Source organism: Pinus tabuliformis, chromosome 3_2, assembly GCF_031772625.1.
Source record: "Pinus tabuliformis cultivar Carrire ecotype Pingquan chromosome 3_2, CPIR1, whole genome shotgun sequence".
NCBI classification, from domain to species: domain Eukaryota; kingdom Viridiplantae; phylum Streptophyta; class Pinopsida; order Pinales; family Pinaceae; genus Pinus; species Pinus tabuliformis.
In genome coordinates, this window is record NC_142302.1 from 37376548 (window position 1) to 37391454 (window position 14907).

Below are 14907 nucleotides of genomic sequence, written 5' to 3' on the forward strand. Positions count from 1 at the left end.
AATAACAAGCCAATGCTGGTCAAGACAGTGCAAAAAATCAAAGTCAATGCTAGTCTACTTGACCTGGTCAAATTGACATGTGGTCAAACTTTGACCCTATGGTTTGCGGTCAAATTTGCACATGCAGCCTGCAGTCAAACCCACACATGCAACCTCCAAAAACTCGGTCAAAACGACAGTCAAATAGATTTGGTCAATGCTGGTCAAAGCTCTATTAACTTCAGTCAATGTGACTTGGTGAACTCGTCCTTCTTTCTCACACGTTTGATTGCCCAAGAGAGATAAAATGATGTAGATGAGCCAAGTCAACAAAATTTTCCTTTCGTTGAATTTTCTCCACTAGAAAAGATTCAAATGAGCTTGCTACGTTGATTGATTTGCCTCTCACATGTCTGTCTATTTATATGGAGCTCTAATGTTGAGTAGACACCATTAGCCAATACTTCATCACAAAGTGATTCTTCACAATTGGAGCTTACATGTCAACTCAACATTAGATTCGATTTGTTTACCCCACTATTGGGTGAAAAACCCCAATCAGTAAAAAATTTAAACCCGCTCTATAAAAAATAGATCACTCCATCCCGGAGCACCATGTGAGCATTATGGGCCAATCTCCCTTGGCCAAATCAACATGGCCCAACCAAATCAGCATGGCTTCTTGCGTGAATGTATCATTCCCCCATTAGTCAAATCAACATGACCCTGTGGGAGAATGTCTACCTGATGCTGCAAAAACATCAACACTGCCTCTCAGCGAGGGAGACATCTGCAACACACCAAGCTTGTCTACGAAGTATGCAAAGTTCGTTCTAGACAGAGGCTTGGTGAGAATGTCTGCAATTTTCTCGTCTATGGATATGTATTGGAGCTTCACTGCTCCCTTCTGCACCATGTCTTGGTGAAGTGATATTTGATCTCAATGTGCTTCGACTTGTCATGAAATACTGGATTCTTTGAAAGCTTGACATAGCTTTGATTATCACAATGTATCAAGGTCATCTCTAGCACGTGATCAAATAGCCCTGCAAGCAGCTTTCGAAGCCACATTGCTTCCTGACTTGCGACATTGACTTTGATATACTTCGCCTCTGCTGTATTGAGTGCGACAAAAGTCTACTTCTTGCTAAAAGAGGATATCATAGTTGATCCCAAGTTGAAGCAACACCCCGATGTGCTCTTTCTGTCCTTTTCACTCTTGGCTCAATTCGAATCCGTATATCCCTACAACCTCACTTCACCACTTGAGACGTATCTCAGACCATATCCGACTATACCACACAGGTACCTCAACACATGCTTTGTTGCAACCCAATGAACCTGCCTCAGCTCAAGCATATATTGGCTCAGGGCGCTCACTGCAAAGCAAATATCTGGCATGGTGCTAACTAGGTATATTAAGGATCCAATCAATTGCTTGTACATAGTGGGACCCACCAAATCAGAATCTAAAGCGGAATCCGTGAACTTCTCCGTATTTGTCACCATAGGTGTAGCCATGGAATTGCAGTGCATCTCATTGAATCTCCTCAATATCTGGACTATGTACTTTCCTTGACCGAGGAAGATCTCATTAGATCTTTGCGACACCTCCAATCCTAAGAAATAATGCATGAAGCCAAGGTCCTTCATCTCGAACTTTGAGGTCAACTTCCTCTTGCACATAACAATGAGCTTCTTTGCCCTAGTAAGGAACATATCATCAACATAGAACACCAAGATCAAAGTATCACCATCATCAACCATGAAGTAAAGTTTAGGATCCACATCACTCTTGGTGAAGTCTATACTCATCAAGTATCCATCAATCCTGGAATTGTTGGAATTTCTAAGTCTATCTGTAAGAAATTCTTCCTGTACTATCTGATTTATTTCTTCCTACTTGTTCATTTACTTAACAAGTTATTTACCATGTAAATACTGAAAATAAATACAAGTACAGTATCAACACATACAAATCATTAACTGAAAGAAATAAGAACACAAGTGATAGTTATTTCTGGACCAATGTCCCTGGAAAAACCTAATGCGGGAAAACTGGTGCAACTATCAGAGGGTTTTATTATTAAGCAGTTTCAAAATACAATTTGGGTACCAGAAGTGGCTCACCCAACAAAGCATGCCCTCGGTAGTAGTACCTTTCAGTCGGAGACAGATATCAGCCCCAATTTGCCCCCCGAAATCTCCCAGCGTTAGCCTCTAGGGTCTGCGTCAACCACTCTGGCCCAACGTCAGCCTATTTGGCCCAGCGTTAGCTTCTCGGGGCTTTGCGTTAGCCTCTGGAGCCTCTGCGTTTCCCACGCTGGCCCTCCTCAGGCTTTGCGCAACTCTTCGCTGCCTTTGTGTGGCCTCTGGCTGCCTTTGTGTAGCCTCTAGCTGGCTTTGCGTCAACCCTTTCTCGGCTTCTCCGCTGATGTTCCCGATACTATCTCTACCTCTCTGCTACTGTATTCACTGCCCCTCAGCTGCAACTTTGATCACTCCTTCGATTTCCTCAGCAAGCCCTGCCCTAGAAAATCGAATTCTTGATCAACTCACTGTGTTCTCCAATTGACCCTCAAGCCTCTTCTTATACTTTTCTTGTTGACAATTCAATGGCCAATATTAAGTCCTTAATCAACGACTAAGATTAGATCTGGCTTGATCCATGACTTTTGGACCATTCTAACTCAGTTTTATATTAATTCACATTAATATTTTATTTTCCCTAAGTTTAGATTTAGGGACTCCATCAAAAATATTAATTATTTTACTATCTCCCGAACTGGTTAGATTCTGCCCAAACCATTTCTAGGTCTTGGAGATCTCATGTGCTTTAGCCTCTCCACCAATTTTCAAGGCTAGAGCACATCCGATGCTACCCCAAATCAACACTCCCTCTTAGCGAGGACTGTGCTCTAGTAATACTCCTCATTGAGTATCACCCTGATCTTTCGACATCGGTCCCTGTGCTGATGCTAGGCCTGCTGCCCAACATCCTTTGCACTACTGCATCATGTATTGCTACCCATGGCCCTGCCACTGACACTGCTTGGTCCGTACGACAAATCCCTCTGCACCCGTGTTGCTGCCCATGGCCTTGCCACTGCCACTGCTACAGCTGCACTGCATCCCCCCTCATCATGCTGCATCGTGTTGCTCATAGCACTACCACTGCTAATTGCTGCACAACAACTTAGTTACTGAGAAGTAAGTCACTGATCTCCCAACTCTAACATCTTTGTCAGGCCAAAAACACTCCCAATGCTGAAGCTCCCTCTGTCGCTGATAAGTGCTCCCTCTCTGACCTCTGCACTGCTGCAACAACTCTATGCCTCTCGCACTGTTGCCTCACGTTGTCCTGGGACTCCTGCACTGTAGCTCTCTTTGTCGCTCCATTCGGATCCGTCTCTACCGACATCTGCTAGTCTTGCTACTCCTCTTCGGGGCTCCTGTAGCAAGGTATAATCCAAGAGGTTGGGTACCTCGAGGATTCTGCCCAATGTTGCACAAAGCGCGATCGGGATTTAATCGGCGCCGGGAAAAAAGAGGAAAAAATCGACAAAAGCGGGAAAAAAGCGGAAAAAAGCGGGAAAAAAGCGTTTGGCACAAAAATATTCATTTTTTTTCATTTTTTTTCAATTTTTTTAATATCTAAACCATCTACAACATAAAATAAATACATTGACACATAAATATGATAAAAAAACTAATATATAAGATGTTTAATATCATTTCTAGCGCTAAAATCACACATAACATTGAATCATGTCCTGAATAGTAAGTCCTGAGTCCCAAGTCCAACTCAACCTCAAAATATCAACAAAAAATATGATAATGTATCTCATCATGTCATAATGTCATATACAATAAAATGAAAGTCTAATCCTATTGATTTCCTCTGCCCCTCTTGCGAGAAAATGGCACAGCTTTCTCTTTCCCTCTAGATGTAGAAGCTGGTGCCTGTGCTGGTGGAAATGGCAGTGGAGTCTGATGTGCTCTAGAAGCTGAAGAACTAGTAGTAGCAGCTACAGGAGGCTGAGGTGGACGGAGACCACGTCCTCTACTGGTGGTAGTGGTAGCCCGGGTAGCCCGGGTAGGCGGTGTCACCTCCTCCTCCTGCTCCTCCAACTCCTCCTCCTCCTGCTCCTGCTCCTGCTCCTCCTCCTCCTCCTCCTCCCCCTCCTCCTCCCCCTCATCCTGCACTAACCAATCCTCAGTGGGATCCATGAGAGGCCTCTCGGTCTCAACCCTCCATTCAGCAGTGGTGTCAATCCCATCCAATGAGATGGCTTCCGTATCAGGTGTCTTCTGATTCTCTAGTTGTCTCACCCACAATCGAAGATTGTAGTAGACATAGACCATGTCATTAAGTCTATGGGACTCCAACCTGTACAAAGTTCATGAAATAATAATTAATAATTAATATTATAAAAAAAATATTGTTTAAAACTTTAATGAATTCAAAAATTTATTTGGAAATTTGCAATATTTTAAATGTTTAAGTGTTAACCTATTGCGCTTCTTGTTGTGTATTTTTTCAAATACACTCCAATTGCGCTCACATCCCGAGGAGCTGCATGTTTGGCTGAGGATGCGTACGGCAAGATTTTGCAAAAGGGGTACTCTGCCACCATACATCTTCCACCATGCGTCTACAACAAAATTACAAATAAAATTTTAAATAAACATAAGAAAAAAATGGAATTTGAAGAAACAATGAAATTTGAAACAAAGTTACAAAGTACATACTACAAACTAAAAAATACCTGGCATTTTAATCGTCCTATCAATGACAGCCATCTCAAAGCCAAATGTGCCACCTGACAACTTATATTGCTCAATTTGTCTAGAGATCTCCATACGTTCTTCTGGAGATCTCACCATCTTCTGGACACAGGTTAATAATCCTTCCACGACCTCAACATCAAAATTAAACCCACATGCATAAGAAAATGCAGGGTTCAGGAAAAGCCCAGCAGCATGAATGGGACGATGGAGTGTGTTGTTCCATCGCTCATCAATGACTTCCCATAGAAGGAGTTGTCTCTGAAACCCATCATCTCCCTTATCATCATAGTAGGACCGAATGGCTTCTTTGGCCCTGTCCATGGCTTCATACAAATAGCCCATTGCGGGCTTCTCACCATCAACCAACCGAAGAACCTTTACCAAAGGTTCTGTAACAGCGCACACCTCCTGCACTCCCGCCCAGAAGTCTTCCTGGTATGAAACTAGTTTGCAGACGGCCTCTCCTTCTGGTTTGCGGCTCATTGACGAAGCACGCCACTCCTCTGAAAGAAACATTCTCTTCAAATCCCACATAGAATTCAAGAGGGATTGAAGAGATATGAAACTCGTCGCAAACCGTGTAATGGCGGGGCGCACCAACTCTTTGTTGTTGGTGCATTTTCTCATCAAGCTAAGCACAGATGTGTGATTGTAAATAAATTTTGTGATGCTTTTTGATGAGTCAACAACCTCTTTGACAAAGGGAATTTTCCCTATGTCCTCTAACATCAAATCAATACAATGGGCAGCACAAGGTGTCCAAAATAAAGCAGGATGCCTGTCCATAAGCATTCTACCAGCAGCAACATAATTTGCAGCATTGTCCGTTATGACTTGGACAACATTTTCTGCACCCACCTCCAAAATAAACACATCCAGCAAATCACATAAAGTTCTTGCATCTTTGATTTGATGAGTTGCATCAACAGATTTGATAAACATAGTCCCCTTGGGACAACTAACCAAGAAGTTTATAAGGGTTCTCCCCTTTTGGTCAGTCCAACCATCTGACATAACAGTGCATCCTGTTTGTGCCCATGATGCCCTAAAATCCTCCAATCTTTGGGTGCAGTCACGCTTTTCATCTTGAAGAAGCCGGCCTCTGAAATCATGAAGAGAAGGGATTTTGTACCCCGGGCCAACACTGGCAATAGCATCAACAGTAGGTTGGAAAAATGGATTACTCCTTATAATGCTGAAAGGAATATCACTCCAGAGGAGAAATTTTGTCATCAACTTGTTAGCTTGTTCTTTTTCAGTTCTTTTTAGCATTGAACCAATAGTTGGTTGTGAACCAGGTGTGGTTCGAGGAACAAAATATGATGATGCAGCTACCGGATTGACTGACGCTGCAGTAGAACCAGTGCCACTTGGCACACTTCCTTCAACTGACCTTTTTAGTTGCCTTTTGAGTTCTTCTTTGGCCTCTCTAGTGTGCTCTAATTCTCCCAATGCTCTCATGGCTTTTTGGATAATTTCAGCATTTGTATTTAGACAGGGCCCCACATCATGTCCAGGGATTTGTGCAAGGTGGAACTTCAACCTGTACACCCCCCCGAATATTTCCTTTCCACACAACTTGCAATACAAGTTTTGTCTATCATTCGGAGTTTTAGGGTCACCATATTCCCAGAAAGGATCCAATTTCCTTGGCATGTTTGTTTTTGAATTTTGAATTTGCAAACCTATGGAAAAATAAGGATTAGGAAATAGGAATTTAGGATTACATAATACAAATTACAATTTAGCATTTGCAAAATTACAAGTTAATTATTTCCAAAATCCCAATTTCTAAACCCAAGTTACCCAACCAAATGCCAATGGCAAATGCCAAAAAACAATGAAAATTCAAAAAAAATAAACAATGTTTAAAAAAAACGAGAAAATAAAAATAAAAAATTGGTTCTCATAGTCATAACAAATTACCCATCCCAAATCAATGAAAAATTTCAAAAAATTCTTTAAAAACAATGAAAACCAAAGTTTTTATAGAAGCAAAACCAAAAAAAATTAATCTACATACCTCTTTTATGGACAAATTGGTGATCTTGGCTTGGATTCCTCCTAAAAACGCTTGGATTCGCTCCCAAATCCGACGGAAACCCTTCAACTCCTCTCCCTCACCTCTTCTCCTCCTCCTTCGCGCGGCGACAGCACAATGAATTAAAAAAAAATCGAATTTGCCATATAAAACCCCGCTGCCCGCGCCTCCCACGATTTTTACGAAAAAAATCGCGATTTTTTCGAAAAAATCGCGATATTTTCAAAAAATCGCGATTTTTTCGATAAAAATCGGTATAAAAAAAAAGTGGCGATTTTTACGGATAAAAATCGCGATTTGATCGGGCAGAGGAAAAAATCGCGATTTTCCGATAAAATCGCGATTTTATCGCGATTTTAACAACACTGATTCTGCCCCTCATCGCCTGTAGTCTGTTTGACTATAGCTCGATGTGTCCCCACCTCTTTTCCTGAGGTGTATGAGCACTGATAGCACAATCGTCATCAGTCTCCACTTCCTTCTTCGCCTTAGTTGGCGCAGCCTTGGTCTCAGAAGCCTCTCCCTTGCTTTTCTTCCTAGGACACTGGTTCGCATAGTGACCCAGTTCCCCACAGTGGAAGCACTTGACCTTGGAGAGGTCCTTCTTCTTCCGTTTCTTTGGCTTTCCTGCAGATGCGAGAGCCGCATCTTCTTCCTCCTCCTTCTTGATTTTGACCCCTTTTTCACTATTCCCCTTCTTGGACACCCGTCTGATCTCTTCTTGACGAAGAGCTGCCCACAGTTTTTCCCATTCTGGAAGGCCTGTCCTGCCCATTTTGCTCTGGACAAATACCTCCCAATCCTCTGAGACTGCATTCAATGCAGTCCTCACCATCAGTTCTTGATCCGGTGTAGCCCCTATGGAAGTTATCTGATCACGGATCTCCTTCAATCAACTGAGGAAGGCATCTATCTGCTTTCCTTTCTGCATCTGATGTGACCGCAACTGGTTTTCAAGTAACATCCTCTGCACAAAAGTATGTTGGTAAAATTTCTTCAGGGCCTCCCACATCTCATTTGCTGTTTCCTTCTCAGCAATGTGTGGCACCACATGATCCTTGACACCATCAAGGATGATGCACTTTGCCCTAGCCATTGCCTCCTCGTACTTGTCATTTTCAGCTGCGTCAACTGGGATCGCTGTCGTCTTCAAGGTGAAGTGTTTGATGCAATACTTATCTAGAATGGACAAGATCCTGGCCTTCCAGACTACGAAGTTTGAAGCTCTGTCCAGTCTATCCTGATCTCTTAGCCCATTCACTGCCATTTCGCTGCTTCTCTTTTGACTCTTTCAAGTCTCTCTACTTCCCGTCTGGAAGTTCTTGGTGTGACTCCCTCTGAGCCTCAATTTCCCTCCTGGAAACTCCTCTGCCAATGTTGAGATGCCCCACTCTGATCGTTGGTGTAGCTGCATCACTGATCCGGATTTCCTGGCTAGAAATCCTCGGCAGCAACTCCCTCCTCCTTGGTCTTGCCCTGTTAGGTACTGTTCTGAGCACAGTACCCCACCAGCTTCGCTTTGCAACTTACCCACAGCCTCATATGCCTTAGCAATTTGAAGGTTAGAGCCTCTAGGCTCTGCACAATCTCGACACCAACAAAATCTGCACCTCCTGGCCACGGGCGTCAATCCTTCCTCACTGAGAAAGATGACTGGGCATTGCGTAGGTCAGGTCTGCTCCTCTCTGCTACTGCGCTGATCCTCCTTCTGGCTCGAACTGATGACGCAGGCATTGTGTCACCCCTTCCTTGCTGGTTTCTTCTAGGAACAACTTCTGTCACTCGGGACAACTGTTTTTGTTGCTGCTTGGTCTGCTCGAGTGATGCCCTCAGTTATCCTGTGATCTGCAACCACGTTTTGGTACCATGTTGGAATTTCTAAGTCTATCCGTCAGAAATTTTTCCAGTACTATCTGATTTATTTCTTCCTACTTGTTCATGTACTTAAGAAGTTATTTACCTTGTAAATACTGAAAATAAATACAAGTACAATATCAACACATACAGATCATCAACTGAAAGAAACAAGAACACAAGTGACAGTTATTTTTGGACTAATGTTCCCAGAAAAACCCAATGTGGGAAAACTGGTGCAGCTATAAGAGGGTTTTATTATTAAGCAGTTTCACAATACAATTTGGGTGCCAGAAATGGCTCACCTAACAGAGAATGCCCTCGACAGTAGTACCTCTTAGTTAGAGATAGATATCAGCTCCAATCTGCCCCCCGAAATCTCCCAGCATCAGCCTCTAGGGTCTACGTCAACCTCTCTGGCCCAGCGTCAGCCTATTTGGCGCAACGTCAACCTATTTGGCCCAGCATCAGCCTCTCGGGGCTCTGCGTCAACCTTTGGAGCCTCTGCATCTCCCACGTTGGCCCTCCTCAGGCTCTATGCAACTCCTGGCTGCCTCTGCGTGGCCTCTGGCTGCCTCTGCGTGGTCTCTAGCTAGCTCTGTGTCAACCCTCTACTGGCTTCTACGTTGATGCTTCTGGCACTATATCTGCCTCTCTGCTACTGTATTCATTGCACCTCAGCTGCAACTCTGATCATTCCTTCAATTTCCTTGGCAAGCCCTGCCCCAGAAAATGGAATTTTTGATCAATTCAATGTGTTCTCCAACTGACCCTCAAGCCTCTTCTTATAGTTTTCTCGTTGACAATTCAACGGCTGAGAGTAAGTCCCTAATCAACGGCTAAGATTAGATCTGGCTTGATCCATGACTTTGGGACCATTCTAACTCAATTTTATATTAATTCACATTAACATTTTATTTTCCCTAAGTTTAGACTTAGGGACTCCATTAAAAATATTAATTATTTTAATATCTACCAAACTGGTTAGATTCTGCCCAAACCATTTATGGGTCTTGGAGATCTCATGTGCTTTAGCCTCTCCGCCAATTTTCAAGGCTAGAGCACGTCCGATGCTCCCCCAAATCAACAGGAATACCATGCTTTGGGTGTCTTCTTGAGTTTGTACAAAGCCTTCTTCAATATGCAAACATGGGACTCCTTCCCATGAATTTGAAAGCCCTGATGTTGCTCTATGTAAACTTCTTCCTCAATCACACCATTGAGGAACACGATCTTTGCATTCATTTGATGTTACCTCCAACCCATAATAGAAGCAAGAGAAACAACAATCCCAATAGAAGTGTACCTGGTGACTGGAGCAAAAAATCATAGTCCACTTGCTCTTTTTGGTAGAACCCTCGCCACAAACCCTGCTTTGTACTTCTCGATGTTGTCATCTCCTGCATGCTTGATCTTATAGATCCACTTGGAAGTCACGATTGACTTCCTCTCTGGTCTTGGAACTTTCTGCCACACATCATTCTTCATGATGGATTGATAATCCTCCACCATGGCATCCTTCCAAACCTGCTGGCCTGCTGCCTCTTCATAACTGGAAGGCTTGAAATCAATGATGTGGCTCGTCAATGCCATATAGCCCAAACCTGCTGGCCTGTTGCCTCTTCATAATTGGAAGGCTTGAAATCAATGATGTGGCTCGTCAATGCCATATAGCCCGAGAACCTTTGTGGTTGTCTGCTCTCTCTGAAAGTATCGAGAGCTACATGCCTCTATGTGAAATTTTCAATGTATATTGTAGCAACTGGAAGTTATTCTTCTAACTGATTAAAAAGTAAGTGCAATTTATTTGCTACGACAAATAACGAATAAAATCACAATTGCAATTTTCACAATAAAAACGTTGTAGAAATAAACTGCTGGAAACTTAGAAATATAGAGCACAGACACAATATTTTGACACAATTATTTTTGGAAAATTATCCCTGGAAAACCCAATTTGGGAAAACTGGTGCAGTAGATGAGGGTTTTATTACTATGCAACAGTGAATAATTTGAGTACAATCTATGGATGCCCAACTGGATATCCAATCAACAAATATTAGACAAAAATATTAGAGAGAAAATCCTCTCTCTCCACAAGCAATCTCGACGCTGCTCTTCTTAGAAAATCTGGCCGTCCAAACCCTTGCGTAGGCCCTCTGCGCAGTCCCTGCACAACCCCTCGCACATGTGGCTTTGTTCAGCCTCTGATCAAGCCGTCCTATCTGTCTCTGCTACTAGAAGTAACTCTTCGACCATCTGGAAAATTATCCCGACCTTTGGAAGCTGAATCGACCTCCCTCTCAACTAAATCGAACTTCTCATTGAAGCTACTGCGCAGCTTCACTGTGGGATACTTCTGCCACTTGCTACTGCCTCTTTGGAATTGGAAATATTCCTCCGGAATCATTGTCTTTGCCCCTCACTGACTCTGCTTCCCCTCTGGCTCAAACAAATCTTCCCTGCTCAACTGCTGCTGGATAACTCGATCTGCCAATGAAATTGATCTGTCAAGTGTTTGTCTCCAACCCCATCGACCTCCTTATAATCTCTTGTTGGCTCACCAACAACCATGATTAACTCCTCATCAATGACTAATATGATCTCTAAGTTGATCCATGTGAGTTTCTAGAGAAATCTCACATTTCTCAATTAATTCCTATTAATTAATCAATTTTCCTAAGTTAGACTTAGGAAATATTTAATTATTGACTAATTAACTTAATTGAGCCATTTCTAGGTGTTTTCTCGTGAAAATTTTTCTGGGTTCTGGAGATCTTGTGCAATGTTGCACGACTCGTACTCGTATAAGACTCGTCACGGCATTGACTCGTCGACTCGTATAAGACTCGGGAACGACCCTTATAAGACCCGTATAAGACTCATCAAAATACAAAAAAACTTAAAATGTGGTAAATTTTAAGCACAAAAAAGAAACTAATGACAATTCCAATCCTTATAAGCTATAAAAACCACAATATATGCAATAATGCATAACATCATCTCATATCTATAATAGTACAACATAACATATTCGATTTTTGTAAGCAAAACACTTAGATACTGAATAAGAAAAGGACTCATGATTCCATAATTAAAATAAAAAAATGTCAGCAAGTTCAAAATTCAAATACATGTCATAAATGATAAATGATTGTCTCATAACAATCTTGAGTCTCATCACTCATGGACGACCACGCCTAAAATAAGCCCTCGTGGAGCTAGTGGTAACATCGGAAGATTGAAGCAACTGTGAGGCAGGTGTATTTGGAGTCTCCATTTGAGATGGCAAACTAGAGAGATCCTCAGTCTCTTCATCAAGCCAACTCAAATCAGGGGCCTCCTCCTCCACAACCCAATCAGACTCTAAATCAATAGTATCCAATAAAATTGGATCTGTATCCTTTGGTTGCACTTGTTTTGTGAGCATTCGAAGGTTGTAGTAGATGAAAACCAACTTCTCCAACCTCTCATGCTCCAACCTGTTTCTCTTTTTGCTGTGGATGTGCTCAAACACTGACCAATTGCGCTCACAAGAAGAAGCACTGCAGGGTTGACTCAGAACTCTGATGGCGAATTCTTGTAATTGTGGTGCCTCAGTGCCACAATCTATCCACCAATGAGCTGTAAAAAAATAACAACAAAGATTATCAGTTTGCAATGCCAAACATATAAAAGAGAACTAGCAAAATTACAAGCTAAGTTCTAACAATTTGCACTTACAAGGCATTTTCTTATCCTTGAGACGTTGGCTTGAGTTGAATCCAAACATGCCAGATGCTTCCTTGTACATATTTCATTGTATGTTGATTTTGCCCTGAATATCTCGATCCGGGAACATCTTCTCAATGCATATCATGACACCTCTCATCACCTCGGGATATCTTTGAATGCTATATCCCTCATTATAGAATAAGCTCGGATTGAGATATGCTCATGCTGCATGCAATGGTGAATGTAGTTGCCTGTACCACTTGGAATCAATAATTTGCCATATAGGGAGATATTTAGATTCATTTCCCTTATAGAAAGTCTTGATGGCCTTTTTGGCCTTGTCCATGCCCTCATAAATATATCCCATTGCAGGTTTCTCTCCATCCATCAATCTCAAGATTTTCACGAGGGGCTCAGTGAAGTTGACAATCTCAGTTACTTTGTCCCACAAACTATCAACAAAGACAGATGTTTTCACATACATTGCTTCTGGTTTTGTGCTATCTTTCTAGAATACCCATTGCTGGCTACAAAACATTCTTCTCAAAGCTTGGTACTCATACAAAAGTCTTTGGAGGGAAAGAAAGTTTGTAGCAAACCATGTCACTGCTCTGAGCACTTCAGGATAAGCCTTAGTCTGTACAAGCCTAGATGAGGGGGATGAGAGGACTGATTTGGGTACAGACAAGCCCTAAGGGCCAGCGAAGGGAAGCATCTTGTTTGCCTAGAAGAGTCGTAGTCGAATGGAGGTGATTTGGAGCTATTAGGTGAGACAACAATGGATGGAATGTAAATCTAACCAAATCAAGCTTCTACAACAATATGACATCAATTTAAGAGGGCATAATTTGTCTGCTCCTGAATTGGCAACTAGGGCCAAACTCCATGCTTATTTATGGCAGCCGATATTTTTATTGGATCCCTCTCGTCGAGGGGTGTAGGATTGATCAAAAGATCATCCGACTCTGATATGTATTTATGGAGATATGAATTTATTTAGATTATGGTTTTATTATCTAGCCAACCAGCTCTTATGTAGGCTCAAGAAGCCCAAACGTCATGACTATTCATCATATATGTTTTAGTATAAATATAGAGGACTTGAAGTCATTTCAACACACATTCTTGATGTGATCTCCTCTCCACGTCTTGGGTTTTTGGAGAAGGAGAGTCACAAAAAGGAATACGTTGACCTAGTTTGATGATGCCCTAAATCCAACGCAGTCATAACCTTATTCGCTGTTCATGGTGAAGCCGCAGATGGAAGGAGCCCTACCACAACTATACGCAAGGCATAAAGACTCTTTATACGCTATCACATATGCAGTTCATGGAAGACAATTATATGCTGTTCATACGCTGTTCATGATGACCTCTTATACGCAGTTCTTGGAAACAGCCCTATGCAGCCCTAATACTAATACGCTGTCCATGCAAGTCACAAAAGGGTAGCCGCTATAATATGGTAAAGCTGCACGTTGAGCAAATAATCAATATGCTCTTCAATGAAGACCCTATCCACACGTTAAGCATAAAATCTATACGCTGTAATGAAGGCACTATATTCACATAGTCATGGAAAATCCAACGCTGTTCATGTTATATATCAAATGTTGTTAATGTTATATATCTATAAGCTGTTCACGTTCAGTTATACACAGTCATATATGGAACCACGCATATATATGCAATATGGAACCACGCTATACGTAGTACATACAACGCATTATACGCTGGGCATTCATATAATATTTCACGTAGTCATAAACAGTCATGAGGATATCTATGCTGCTGATGAGGATGATCCATGCAGGCTTAGCAGGCACACAGGCCCTAATCTCGCAGTTAGTGAAGACTCCATCAACGAAACTCCTACAATGCTGTAAATGGAGACATCTAAGCACAGCTATGAGATCTGTTCTCGTTGTCAAAAGGAGATACAGAACTTCGCATTTGGGCACATGTATATGCTATAATGAGAGGAACAGAACTCGAGTTTCATCTCTGTAACCTCCTTGGTGATATTCACCTCCATGAATGGGATCAATGAAACCATACAACAGTACTAACCCCACAACATACTAAAGGAGTATATTATAATGAAAAGACCGGATCTGTCATTCTCAGCATTCTCGTTGATTTGGGGTAGCAACATGATGCTATATAATAAGAGTAGCATAACAATCATTGAGTACACATCAGATAGGTGCAGATCCATGATGTTGAGAACAACTCAGTGATACTTGGATGCAGCACTGCGTAATAAATGGGCAGCATCATGAAGCAGCACAACACGTGGGCCTCATAATGTATGAGGTCATGGACAACATGATGTGTCGGCAGCATAATGAGCATGAGCAGCATGATGATTCAACATGATGGTGCTACAGGGTCACGAGCAGCAAATGGACGAGATGCAGAATGATGATAGGTGAAGGAGTCACCTTGAGAATCAGTTGAAGCAGAATGTCTTCAACTGATCTCATCGTTATACGAAATGATCTATGCTAGATCTAGATAAGTCAAAG

At 42.1% G+C, this 14907-nt stretch overlaps 2 protein-coding genes across 2 annotated transcripts in view; one reads left to right on the forward strand and one right to left on the reverse strand.

Annotated features, from left to right (window-relative positions):
• Positions 1 to 14907, forward strand: part of LOC149179699 (uncharacterized) — a 334331-nt gene that overhangs the window by 104157 nt on the left and 215267 nt on the right. The window lies entirely within an intron of this gene.
• On the reverse strand, positions 4264 to 5907 carry LOC149179700 (uncharacterized). The gene is made up of 2 exons (XM_089418038.1): positions 4493 to 5907; positions 4264 to 4369 (listed from the first exon to the last, which is right to left on the reverse strand). The coding sequence occupies exon 1, from the start codon at positions 5782 to 5784 to the stop codon at positions 4738 to 4740; it is 1047 nt and encodes a 348-aa protein (XP_089274164.1). The 5' UTR covers positions 5785 to 5907; the 3' UTR covers positions 4264 to 4369; positions 4493 to 4737.

Coding starts and splice junctions, on each gene's coding strand:
- LOC149179700 (XM_089418038.1), bottom strand. CDS start 5,784: ATGTCAGATGGTTGGACTGACCAAAAGGGGAGAACCCTTATAAACTTC.